The 14,158-nt window shown below is 25.2% G+C and overlaps 1 protein-coding gene across 1 annotated transcript; it reads left to right on the forward strand.

Annotated features, from left to right (window-relative positions):
• The first annotated feature begins 756 nt into the window (after positions 1-756).
• Positions 757-13,690, forward strand: LOC135928736 (putative uncharacterized protein DDB_G0282133). Its single transcript, XM_065465192.1, has 11 exons — positions 757-925; positions 968-1,194; positions 5,879-5,974; positions 6,760-7,100; positions 7,298-7,481; positions 7,774-7,962; positions 8,249-8,353; positions 9,356-10,678; positions 11,855-11,991; positions 12,826-13,019; positions 13,395-13,690. The coding sequence occupies exons 1-11, from the start codon at positions 757-759 to the stop codon at positions 13,688-13,690; spliced, it is 3,261 nt and encodes a 1,086-aa protein (XP_065321264.1).
• Positions 13,691-14,158: the final 468 nt, after the last annotated feature.

Consider the following 14,158-nt stretch of genomic DNA (forward strand, 5'->3'; position numbering starts at 1 on the left):
TAATTTACATCACAGTTGTAGGTTAAGTCAAACAAAATGTCATAAATTGAAATATCATGGGGAATATTAATTAATTTGAAAGCGAACATGATATAAAAAAAATATCACAATGATTTTATCTTATAAATTCTCCCTTTATATAGAACTAATAATAATTTTTTTTATTAATCATTTATACCAAAAAAAAATTTATTTTTTAAAAAAAAATTTAATTTCCATAAGGTGAGTTTCTTATAGCTATTATGGAGCACAATGAAAAGAATCATGATAAACGTGCCAGTATATAAAAATATATTTTATTTTTTATTAACTTTATTATATATCTTTCTTTTTCTTTTCTTAAGGTATATATACATTTTTTACAAATCAAAAATTAGAATACAATATTAAAAAAACGAAAAACAAAAAGTAAAATATTATAAAATATAAAAAGTAAGTACGAAATATAAAAAGTAAAGTTATAAAATTAGATTATAAAAAGTAATAATAAGATTAAAAATTAGAATATAATAACGTAACACCATAAAAATGCTAATATAAAAAAATATGATATATAAAAATATAAATTAACTCTTTCTTATACACATGATACTTCTTATGTATTAAGCCTTCATTTATTTAAAAATAACATCAAAGCAAACTAAAAATGAAATAATGAAAATATTAACGTCAATCAATGTGTTTTTAATCCACAATTTTTTTTTATGAGCATCGATTTTGAACGATTTTTATAATTACCCGCTACATTTAAACTACATGATAAATTTAACCATAAATGGAAAGCCTTCTGTTATTGACATAAATTCCGTATCTATATCACTTATAGTCGATGAAAATTTATTAAGAGATAATATAACTTTTACTAACAAAAATAATTCATTTCGTTACCACACAACACTGAATTCAAACGTTTTTTACAATAAAGGTTATTTTCTTTATTAAATACATCTACTTTAACAAAATATAGACAACACCATACATCTCAAATTATGTAAAACAAATAATTCCGTATACAATTTACCTGTGTCTGCCATATTTTATGCTATTCAAAATAAAGATTCATTTGATAACCTTAACTTCTATATAAATCAAATTAAAACTCTTGAAAACAAAAAAAACCCACAATTTCTTCAAAATGATATAGTGTTTCATTTATCAGTAGGATACATACTTGGGAAAAAGATTAGAATAAAGGTTTTAAAAATTTATATTTAATTTTAATCATATTAAGCCAAAATTAAGGAATTTATAGTAATGAGTTATTAAAAGCATATTTAGTAATTAATTTATATAAAAGTGATAGTTTGTTTACTTTGTTAATATATTTTGTTAAAATTTTAATTGAAATTTTATATTATATTATGTTTCCATTAAAATATAATTAACTTAGCTTAATATTAAAAAAAAATCAGACAAAGTACTATATACTATTATCAATTACAATATTTGCCACCTGAAGTGTATTATAATTTAGATTTGTATTTCTTTTTTTTTGTTAATTTTAAATCAGATTTCTCTTATTTGCTAATTTTTTTTGAATGTGTTTCAAAATCAAATCTTGAATATACCACTGTTTGCCACTTTTAGGGAGGAAATGAGACTGTTTTAAATTAAAAGCATATTTCTATCATCTCAATCCAATTTTATACATTGATCAATTTTTTAAATGATAATTATTGATTTATTGCACTTTTTATGCACCCTTAGGCAATTCCTAACTAAATTAAGCTGTAGAGGAAATCCTGATTATGATTAACATTAAATAGCACTTGCATGATATGTGTTATTTAAGTTCTTAGTCCTGTGTTATATTCATAACAGTTATATATATAGCAGAGCAACACTTGGTTCTCTCAGAAGAACCCCATCAAACTATGATAAAAGGAAATAATTAAGGGAAGGACCACTCACCTTTTTAGGTCAGGCCTCAGTTATCTGTGCATGCAAGAACACCACTCCCATGGGAAATGGAAAAGAGATAAAAAAAATGTACATGCCAAATTAAATAAAAGTTTTTATATAGAAGAGTTATGTTGGCTATGTTAATTTTACTCTTATTTAGAAATGTGAGAATCTGGAAATAAACATAATATTGCACACAAATTGAACATTTCAATGCAGTGTTTTAAAACACAAATAAAAAACTTAAATTAAATTGTTAATTTTTATTTAAAAAAAATACTGTCCAATTTAAACAAATGCATTTAAGCATTATTGGCATTTTGAAATGCTGTGTTGAAATGTTCAATTTGTGCATACTATAAGATTAAATAAATGAAAAATACCAATAATATAATCACTTATTAATAAAACTAGTTATTATATCCACTTTTTATAATCAATAATCCATTCCATATTAAATATTCATTTTTTATATGAATTAATAATTTAAGATTGATAGCATTTGAAAAGCTAGCTAACCAAAAAAGTCAAGTTTGTAAGCAATAGTTGACATAATGAGAATGAAAGATATTGTTAAACCAGTTATTATATAAAAGTTCATGTAGCAATTATTAAATAGAAATTAAAAAATTTTGTTAGTCTTAATTGGAAACCTGAAAATCAATTTTTTTTGGTCCTTCAAATTTTTTCATCCTATTTTATTTTTATATTTTGGATATATCAATAAAAATCATGAAAAATGGTCAACTTTTACACTTATTGATTGTCATTCAATTAAGTTTACTATAAACTAAAGAATTTTATATAATGTACCAAAATAAAGTTATACATTTTAAAATATTTTCATTTTTTTGAATTTAGCAGTCCATTTAAACTCTAGCATTTAATATCCTTGTAAAAAATTAATGAATTTCTCTGATTTTTAAAAATTTGGAGCAAATATCACTAAGACAAATCTATATTAAAAAATTGGAATGCCAAATTTTTGCTTTCCTGGGAAAATCAATAAAAACATCAAAAGCTAGGTATTTTTTTTTAATGGATAGCTTATCTCTTTGTTTTAATATTATTTAAAATTATCATATTTTTTAATAGTAAACAAAATACAACATATTTATGCAAAATTTTACAAAAACTTAAATTATTCTGAGACTGGATGGTTGAAAAATTATCTTTATCCAATATGGTATAAGCATTTTATTTATTATTTTTAAATATTTTCCTACCAATAAAAATTAAAATATTGCATTGATATTTGTTATAAATTATTTTAAAAATATATAAAAAGATTTTAAATATATACAATTAATTACATGTTATGAGAAAGAAAAAAAAATTATTTGTTAAGTTTTTTTGTCCATTTCACCATGTCAATTATTTATGTACAGATATGGACAAAACTTGGCTAAAATTTTAAATATCTAGGGAATCTATTTTCTACAAGGATTTTAAACCTTACAATGTGGTTATATGGACAGCCACAATTACAAAAAAATATTTAAAAATATAGACTATAAAAACTTTATTTTGGGATTAATCATTACTTAGAATTTTATAGTTTTTAGTGAAGCCTTAATTGAATGATAATCGATTAGGATATAGGTCAATTTTCATACTTTGATCCTTTAGCTATGATACTGAAATTTGAACACTGCTTTAATCATGTGTACTTTATTCTATAAAATAAGTTTATACATTTTAAAATATTTTCATTTTTTTGAATTTAGCAGTCCATTTAAACTCTCTAGCATTTAATATCCTTGTAAAAAATTAATGAGTTTCTCTGATTTTTAAAAATTTGGAGCAAATATCACTAAGACAAATCTATATTAAAAAACTGGAATGCCAAATTTTTGCTTTCCTGGGAAAATCAATAAAAACATCAAAAGCTAAGTATTTTTTTGTTTAATAGATAGCTTAATCTCTTTGTTTTAATATTATTTAAAATTATCATTTTTTTTAATAGTAAACAAAATACAACATATTTATGCAAAATTTTACAAAAACTTAAATTATTCTGACTGGATGGTTGAAAAATATTCTTTATCCAATATGGTATAAGCATTTTATTTATTATTTTCAAATATTTTCCTACCAATAAAAATTAAAATATTGCATTGATATTTGTTATAAATTATTTTAAAAATATATAAAAAGATTTTAAATATATACAATTAATTACATGTTATGAGAAAGAATAAAAAAATTATTTGTTAAGTTTTTTTGTCCATTTCACCATATCCAATTATTATGTACAGATATAGACGAAACTTGGCTAAAATTTTAAATATCTAGGGAATCTATTTTCTACAAGGATTTTAAACCTTACAATGTGGTTATATGGACAGCCACAATTACAAAAAAATATTTAAAAATATAGACTATAAAAACTTTATTTTGGGATTAATCATTACTTAGAATTTTATAGTTTTTAGTGAAGCTTTAATTGAATGATAATCGATTAGGATATAGGTCAATTTTCATACTTTGATCCTTTAGCTATGATACTGAAATTTTAACACTGCTTTAATCATGTGTACTTTATTCTATAAAATATTTAAATAATAGATAATATCCATCTCAAATCAAACACCTCTTGGCCCACCCCTTTTAGTTTCGATAAAAAATTGTAGGCAATATTTTGCCTAAGATAACGGGAATCTAAGGTACAAAAATTTGGGCTTTTTTAACCACTTACTGAAATAATTAGTTTTAAATTAAAAACTAAATTACGAATATTTAATCCAATATTAATAAAAACTAAGTCAATAATTGATTATTAAGGAGGAAATATCGAGTTAATTTTTTTAAAAAAATAGTCATCTTATGTCCAGTAGAAAATTAAATTAATATTTGAAAATAATTCTTCATTTTTTCAATTTTTTTTTTATTCATTTGCTATTTTTTTTAAACAATTTCGTCAAAAATTAGCATGGCTGGGTAATTATTTAAATAAATATTGAATAATATGAAAAACGTGTAGATGGCCACTATATATGAACAATTGAATTTAATAAGACATTTTTTTAACGTTTAAAATTATTTGCGAGTTATATAATACATCGTTTTTAAAATTGTAATATTTAGAATAAATAATTATTGGTATTGAAAATATATTAAATTAAAAAAATAGTTGTTGCTAATGCTATTGAAAAAATGCCCCTATATGAAAAAAGCATTAACTTCGAATTAAAATTAATGGATACTTATTATATCAAGATAAGTACCTCACTTATTCAGGTGAATACAGTAGCGATTGATCCATTAGTGGATTCCTACTAGATCGCTAGCGGAACCAACGATGCCTGCCAGCTGCACAAATAGGTTTAAATTATAATGTACCCCGCGTCCGGCATCAACATAGACCAGAATTGCAGCAAACAGTAGTGTATTTATGTCTATGGCCCGTTTTGCTTATGGGGGTTTAGGGCATAAGGCTCTTCACTAACTATACATCAGCTCCAGAAGGAAGATCATTCCAGCTGCATAGGAGGACTGGAATTTTCTTGTGTTAATGTTCTCTCTTCAAGCTCTATAAAAGTATAATAAATTCTTTCTCATTACTTGGATTTGGAATTCTGACAAAACTTTTCCATTCTAAAAACACATTTTTTATTGGAATCAGATTTTGCCAGTGTCAAAAAATTTAAAAAAGGGAAAATGAATCTGTTAAAAATGAATAAATAGAGAAATGACAGGAAAAATGAATAATAAAAAAAAGAGAAAAAATATTAAGAAAATTGAGAAATAAAATGACAATAATATACTGCTGTTAAAGTTATTTTAAAAATAAACTTGTTACTATTTTCTTTTACTTTGAATAAATGTAACGCTTTCCCATCATTCCTTATCTTGTAAATAAAAGCGTTACTCTTTATTCAAAAAAGGAACGCATTACTCATTACTTGAAAAATGCTAAACATTTTATATAAATTTTCTCTTTATTTTTTTCCCCATATAATATGTATAAAATTAGACAAAAATAATATATAATAATTCTCAAAATTTTGAAGATAAACAAGAGCGCTTATTGATCAACACAGCTTTCGCCTTGTGTAAAAAAATCAACAATGTAATAAATAGGGATGTACCAATATTTTTTATCAGATCGGATCGGACCGATATTTCATCCATTTTAAAATATCGGTTATCGGCCAATATTATAAAATTTTTTGATCCGATCCCATAAAAAAATGGCATTTTTAACAAAAATAAAATGTTATAAATTTTTAAAAAAAAGTTATATCTAAAATCATTTATTTTTATAAATAAAATCGAAATCAATTTTTATGTTTATTTTTTTAATAATAATAATGAATTATAAACTTTTAGAATTGCAATTGAATTGAATATAAACTATAACTGATTATATAATATATTTAAATGATATAAGTTATGGTATAGTTAGATTATAAATGTTATACTAATAAAAAGTATATTAAAAATTAAAACCATTGGTATCTTTACAGAATACAAAATTAGATATGATATCGGATTGATAATCGGCCGATATCAATTTATATCGGGAATATCGGATCTGCCTCCAAAAAGTAGTATCGGTACACCCCTAGTAATAAATAAAATTAAATTGTGGCCTGTTAGATGGCTTCAAAGGTACCGTCTACTCATTACTTACGCTATCTTATTTCTAACATCTTTATTATTATATTATCAAATTTATTTTATTTGTCAAAATTGCCTAATTTCTCTAAGAACTATTTTGGACTTTTTGTGTCAGTTGGACTTCAGATTTTATTAATATCTCCTAGTTCAAAGACAATGAAATCAAATCATCTTTAAAAAAAGATATATTTTACGCTCTTTTAAAAATATTATTTTTTATTTTCTCGTTATTAGATTAGGGCCGAGGCTGTATTTCGCAATACTAGTTACACCATAAATAATTTTCAACCCATTCCATGCTGCACTTCTTCTCTAAGATATCAAGTCTACGAGACAGGTTCTAATAACAATCATGGCAATAATAACTCAAAAGAATTCAATCTAGATAAAGGGGACATCAAATTCGGGTTCTTGTATCTGAATAACTACTCAAAAATAGCTTTTCTGCCCGACACCTACGATAAAAACAAGCATAAAATACTCGGTTTATGGGTCTACAATGTGGAAGACATGAAACATCCTTACGTTTGGTCTCTTTCCAATTTTTTTGTGGCCAACAAACACCTTAACAATGGGTAATTGATCAATATTTTAAAACCATTTAGTAATATTTTTTTACATATAAATGTTAATTTTTTTTATTAAGGAATAAAATTATTTCCTAAAAGTAATGACAACACTATTTATAATTTATTATCAAATGTTTTGATTTAAATTCATAATTTGCAAATATAGCCATATTTTATATATTTTGAACCTTTATCACCACCAGGAAAAATGTAGCTTTCATGGTTTTACTACTGCCTTACAAGAGTATGAACCCACAATTTTACATATGCAACATCAGGGATATAGGAGCTATGAGTACCTACAAGATCATGATCAGTGTAAATGCACACGAATATTCAAAGATTGCCAGTAAAATAAGACCTCAAATCGTTAATTGTGCTTTACAGGTTTGTTGTATATATGTAATAGTAAATAAATGTTATTAAAAGCCTTATAAATGGCATCGGCTCGTTATTCCCACCAAATAGGAAAGGCTTGAGGTATAGGATTAATCCGGGACTCGCCATTATCTTTTTCTCCTACCTTGAAAAAAATTAGACCCCTTAATTTTACGAATCTAAGTCTTATTATAAAAATAAGAAAGAAATAACATTTTAAAAGTAACCTTTTTCAGTTATTTACCACTATTCCTATTATGTAATAGTCTCGACTTTATAATATGATAACCTTTAAATCAAGGTAATCGATTCTGACGATCGCAATGAAATGGAGAAGCTAAAACACATAGAGCCAGAATCGTATTTTCGTGTCGGTAAGTTTGAAGAAGCCTTGGAGAGATTAAATCTTAGTGTATGCAACCCTGAGAAGGCTACGAGTCGCGTAACCATAGACGATTCTGTTAAAATACCTTTGAATTCTAATTTTTCGGTAAATTTATAATTAATGGGATGGAATACGATTTTTTTTAGGTAAAAGTATAAATAATTTAAATATTAAGACATAAATGTATGGGTTCCTAGAAGTTAATTTATACACGGGTTATATTGTACTATATATTTCATATTGTAATATGAATTCTATGGCCATTTGTAATTTCACAACTTTAAAAGAGATTTTTAAATTTCAGAATTCTGGTTTGTCTGGAAAAGTATTTCAGCATTAGACTACCCTACACTGTAAATTTGAGGTAACTTTGCCACAAACTTTTTAACAGAATCAAAATTCCGACGAAATTATGGAGATTAAGCAACCAGAAAATTGTAACCTAAATATAAATTCGTCTTCAGAAGATGATCTTACAATTATTAACCCTCCATACGTAATAAAAAAAATAATAATGATAATTGTGATCATATTAGCGATCACGGCCATAAATTTGAAAATTAAATTACCAACGCCTTAAATATTCGGATTACCAAAAACATATTCACCTAGAATTATTTGTATTGGCCAAATAACTTTGGTCATTCCCTCCTACTACTTAAAGTCAGCATTGAAAGTTCATTCCCTTCGATAATCTTAGATTTATCCCTACTGAGAAATAAACTATCTGAACAAACTTTAAATAATATATTGTTAAATTCGATTAAATAAAAAAATTTGATTGTTTAACAATTTACTTAATTATGGCCTTATAACAAAGATGATGGTTATCATTTACCAACTACATGGAACGCTATAATTAATTATTTTAATTTTTAATTTGTTTATTCTATAAAAATTTAAAATTTATTATAATTTTTTTGAATTCTTATTGATTATCCAAAATTTATAAATTTTATTGATTAAGATTTAACTAACTTAATTTTATACAATGAATTCCGTAAATTATATGAATTACATTGTAATATCATTAATCATATTACTGTAAAATATACTTTAATATTTCTAAACAAAAAATTAAAATACATCATACATAAAATCATATACAATTTTTGGAAAATCGGTTATATCTATCACATTTTTAGAACCTGGACGAAAAATTAATAGAACTGCTCATAGGGAATAACGTAGAACCGGAACTCTCCTCATCCAAATTTTTAGGAAGCGGAATCAGGATCAATTTTTTTAATAAATATTTTCAACTTTAACCTTTTGTCCAGGTTTTCCGATTAAAACATAGACTATGAAATAATATAATATTATTATAAAGACGGGAATTCGTGATTACTTCTAAGTTCTGCGAGTGATAATGAATTCCATAAGTAAAAAAATTTTAAATAGTGGGGAGAAGGAATGCGAGAAAAGATTTATATAATAAGGTTATAAAAGTTATAAATTAAATATATCTTTTTTTTAAAAAAAAATATCCTTGCTTCAGTCCTTCGTGTCAGATATATCCGAATATAAATATTGCTCTAATAGCGATGACTCTCAGAATAAGAATACAACTAATAAATGTCAGGATATGGGAATAAAATACTCTAAAACAGATGGTTCAAAATGGCAGACAAATAAACACGTAATACCAAATGAGATAAAAGAGGAACTTATTAACTTACATTACAATCGTAATAATATAAACTCTACTATTTTTCCCGAAAAATTATCTGTTCATAAAACGGGGAATGATACCATTATGAGAAATGATCTCGAAAATGGAAAATGTAAAGTTGAAGCAAATAAAAACATTGATAAAATGTCATCAAATAATCCGGAGAAGAAATTGATAAATTTGAACGAGATCGATATGTCCTTAAACGAGGAAAATATAAACGCCGTTATAAGACAGGCAAAGTCATTTATCGTTAAACAACAACCATCAATGAACACTTCACAAATTCCATTGACCTTCTCTAACGAGTTGAATGCGAAATTGGATGAAAAGGATATAAATAAAACGGATAAATCCCCTAGCAATTTTTATAAAATCCCAAGTAATAATAATAACTCAAATAATATTATATTAAATGAATTCAATAAGAAGATCTCAACAGAAACTCCAATTACGATGCCACAAATTTCAGATGACATTTTTCCTGTCAACGATATCCAATCACTCATATTCACCACCATAAAATATCAGCAGCGAGAAATAGAGAGCCTTAGACACAAACTTGAGAGCATGGGGTTGATCCAAGAAGAATTTAAATCGTTAAACATCCCTGTGCCTGTTTATAAAACTAAAGAAATCGACGTTCAACAGTCTAAAATAGATAAAACGGGTAAAACAGATAAGAATTGTAATGTTGATAATGTCGAAGACAAGGATACTAATTCTAAATGTGATGCAATTACCAAAACAGATGAAAAAGGTGTCAATACTGGGGCATCTTTATATTCATCAAACGGGCCTAGTTGTAAATTTAATTTAAATCCTTCCGTGAAAATTACGAAACACGTCAATGAAGATGTCAATGATGTTGGAAGCAGAAAAAACAGTGATGCCTTAAATAATCAAAAGATAGTTGAGTTTAATAGTAAAGATCCGTGCCAAATAAATGTTCAAACGTCAAAAAAATGCGACACTGGGATAGAAACAATTGATGATTCAATGGTTTTAAACAACGCACGGAAACAAGAAAAATCTGACTATGCAAATGAAAATGACTCATTTTTTCAATCGCCCTTGATAAGCAAGACTCGAACTCTTTGCTCGTGCAGCAGGAGGGTCAAATTCAAAGATGCCCTAGAAAATCAGGAAGTAAATTAGAAAACAATCATAATGATTTTAAAATATCATTAATAAGCATGTAACTTAGCTAGAGATGGCTTTTATTTTTAAGAAAAAAAAGAAAGAATCTAAATAATTATAACTCATCCTTCTCATATTTAAAAAAATTTCAATCTTTTATCGGGTGTGTAAATTATGTTCAAATCAACTATAAAGTTGAATATGGTTAGGTTTAATTAAATATAAAAAAAATAAATAGTCATAAAATTTTCTTGCCTTCTTCCTTTAGAGAATCCTTTAAAAATTCTATTGAATTTTAGTGAGCATCATTATTGCAGGAGATAAACGTGATAACACCAAGGAAAAAATAACCCACAAAATAAATGTTTAATAATATGCTGACAAATATTTTATTATTTAATCATAATTTTTACAGTCAAAACAGATTTAATGTAATAAAATGAGTAAACGTTCCACTAATAACCTTACTTCACGTGTTATTTTCCTCCAAGATATATTTTTTAAAATGATTTTTATTTTATTATAAGATATGATTTAAATCATTAAAAATATCTTGATTATATTTTATATTTCATTATAAATATAGTAATAACTGCCAATAAAAATTATATATAAAACCAAATAATATCATATGATATTGGGAGTCAATATTTTTATTATAATTATTTATCATATTAATTTTTTTAAACTTTCTAAGCTTCCCTCCTCTGTTTTCTCCAGAATACCGGCCAGTCCCAATTCTAGAAAATTATATGGATCTAATTGTTTCATGTATTTTAAGATATCTATCAGTTAACTTCCATATATTGTTTATTTTTGGATCTATTTTGCTAGATGCTAAAAAATAGAGATCTGCCGCCCTGGCTTAGATAGGGACCGTAAGCTCGACCTAATTTACAAACCTCGGACTTAGGAAGATTAAAAAAATTTTTTAATATTTATTGCTCATTTGAAAAATTAAAATTTTATTCTCTTCTCCTATTAACAATTTCATTCCATTTACAAAATAGCCAATATTTTTCAAATTATTTTAGGCTGAAAATGTTATTAGAGCTAATAAGTCAATCGAAACTAGAAAATGTAGATAGTTTATTTTTTTTTTGAAAAATATTTATAAATGAATATCCAATTATTTTTTTTCACGCTATTATTTATATATTTATATATATATATATGAAATGAGAGGAATGTATAAGAGTTTACAAGAAGGAGCAAGAAAATTACTTTACATCAAACAGTCAAGATATAACACCCAAAAGATCCATATTAAGATCACGCGAAAATTATGTAGAATATACTATTACATCATCATCCCCACAAAAGTTTGCCATTTTCATACATGTTATATGTTAGCGGCAATGTTTTATTTTTTTTAACTTTGAATCATTTTTGAGCCCGTTTTTTAAAATCCAAGAATTTGATTTGACCAGAAATGCATTCCATCATGTTTGGAATACCTACCTTATGAATTTCAGACAATGTCATAAACTTTTCAAATTAATTTATATTATTTTTTTATAGATTTTTTTCTATAAATTTTAATTGACTCGAAGATTAACAGCAAAATTGTCTACAATTCATAAGATAGGTATTCTAAACTTGCTGGAATATATTTCCAGAAAAGTCAGATTTTTAAAAATTAAAAAACGCGCTCAAAAATTAATTTAAAGTTGAAAAAATAACAAATTGCAGAAGAAACACATTGCCGCTAACTTATATATTATTATTCATTTTTTAAAAAATTAACCTTTTAATTTAAATAAATTGTTTTTATTGAGCCTTTGATTAATTTTTTAAATAAACCAAATATATTTTAAAAGAAATCTTGATAAACTTCTTAAAAAATATTTTTGGAAAAGCCTCTTTATCTATTGACCATCTCTCCACAAAAAATTGGAAGTTAACAATCCTTTTGAGCTTATATTATAGTCCCTTTTCTGCTATCCTGGCCTTATAAATAAATAAAACATAAATTTTTTGTGACACGAATGCAATGTGGGACCTAAATGTGCTTGGCAACCCATTTTTTTTAATTTGGGCATTGCGGGCATATGATTTTTTTTCACACTTAAATGTTAACAGCTATCGATTTTAATTTTTAAATCTTATATGATATCATTATTTTGAATTTTAAAATAAATGTAATTGTTAATCAGCAAATGTTCAAGAAACTGTCACCAACATGCCGTCAATGAAAGTTCAAAATTGATTAAAGATAAAATTGATTCGATAACCAGTAAATATTTGAAAGATAATTACGGCGATCAAAATATTGAGGAAAGTCAAAGCTTGCAAACTAACACTAAAGTGGATTGCTGCTGTAACCTGGATAACCGTAGGGCTAGGAAAAGTGTGTCTCGTTATTCAAACTTATATCTTTAATACATAGTTGGTCAAACTCGCTTGTTTTTATTATTTAAAATTTTTTTAAAAAAAAATTAAGAATCCTTTATAACTTGTTTATTATTACTTATAACCAGATTTCATTTAATAAACTAATAGTTCATTTCATATATAAGGACAAAAAAAATTTGTTTAAAAATCAATTTATAAATTAATAATTTAGTTATGATAGGATAGGATAGGATAAAAATTATCCTTTTTTTTATAGATTTAGAAATACCACCGTGAGTTTCGTGGCCCCATCCTTGATTTTAATCCCAATAATTGTACTAAAAAATAACAATCACTTTTTATTAAACCATTCATAATAACTCCTTTATAGGTTTAAATATTCCTCCACAAGGAAATCATCACAATCATAACACCAAAACTCACACTGATTTCACCTTATATGGAATGGGATGCTCCACTGATTTAACTATTCATACCAAGGCATACCTCGATAAACATGGTTTGGTGTTGGGATTTGAATCAAAAGGCGCCGCTATTAAGTCTAATAAATGCGATTTGAACTACAATGACAAGGATCGTTACAAAGGAAAATATAATGATCATTTTAATGACGGAAGTTATATTTTGGATGTGGATAGGATCAAAAAGATGCCTAAGTTATTGTGAAATAATATATTTTATTTTAGCAAATCAATAAGTACAAAATTATAATCCAAACTATGTTTTTTTCTGCCCCTTAAAATTTTATATCAATTTATTAAATTATTATAATTTAGATTATTAGTACTTTTTTTATACACATAAACTGCCAATAACTTTATTATAATATTTCGGGATATATACCCTGAGAAATCTAATTAATTTTTAAATTATTTATTCACACATAATATATTACATGACAATAAATTAAATTATATCATTTTTAATTTATTAATTTTTTTTTAAAGAATAAAGTTGCGTAGTAAAATATAATAATTGTTTCTTTTGGTGACCACCGAGTAAGAGATGTAGGCACCCACTTTTTTAGATGGTAAAAAAATCAAAAAGAGTTGCATGAAAAGATACACAAAGATTTGAGTTTCACAATGACCCCAAATCAATAAAATTCTTTCACTTTCATAAAAATATATTACC

The sequence above is a fragment of the Gordionus sp. m RMFG-2023 genome, chromosome 4 (genome assembly GCF_954871325.1).
Source record: "Gordionus sp. m RMFG-2023 chromosome 4, tfGorSpeb1-WG-v2, whole genome shotgun sequence".
NCBI lineage: Eukaryota > Metazoa > Nematomorpha > Gordioida > Chordodea > Parachordodidae > Gordionus > Gordionus sp. m RMFG-2023.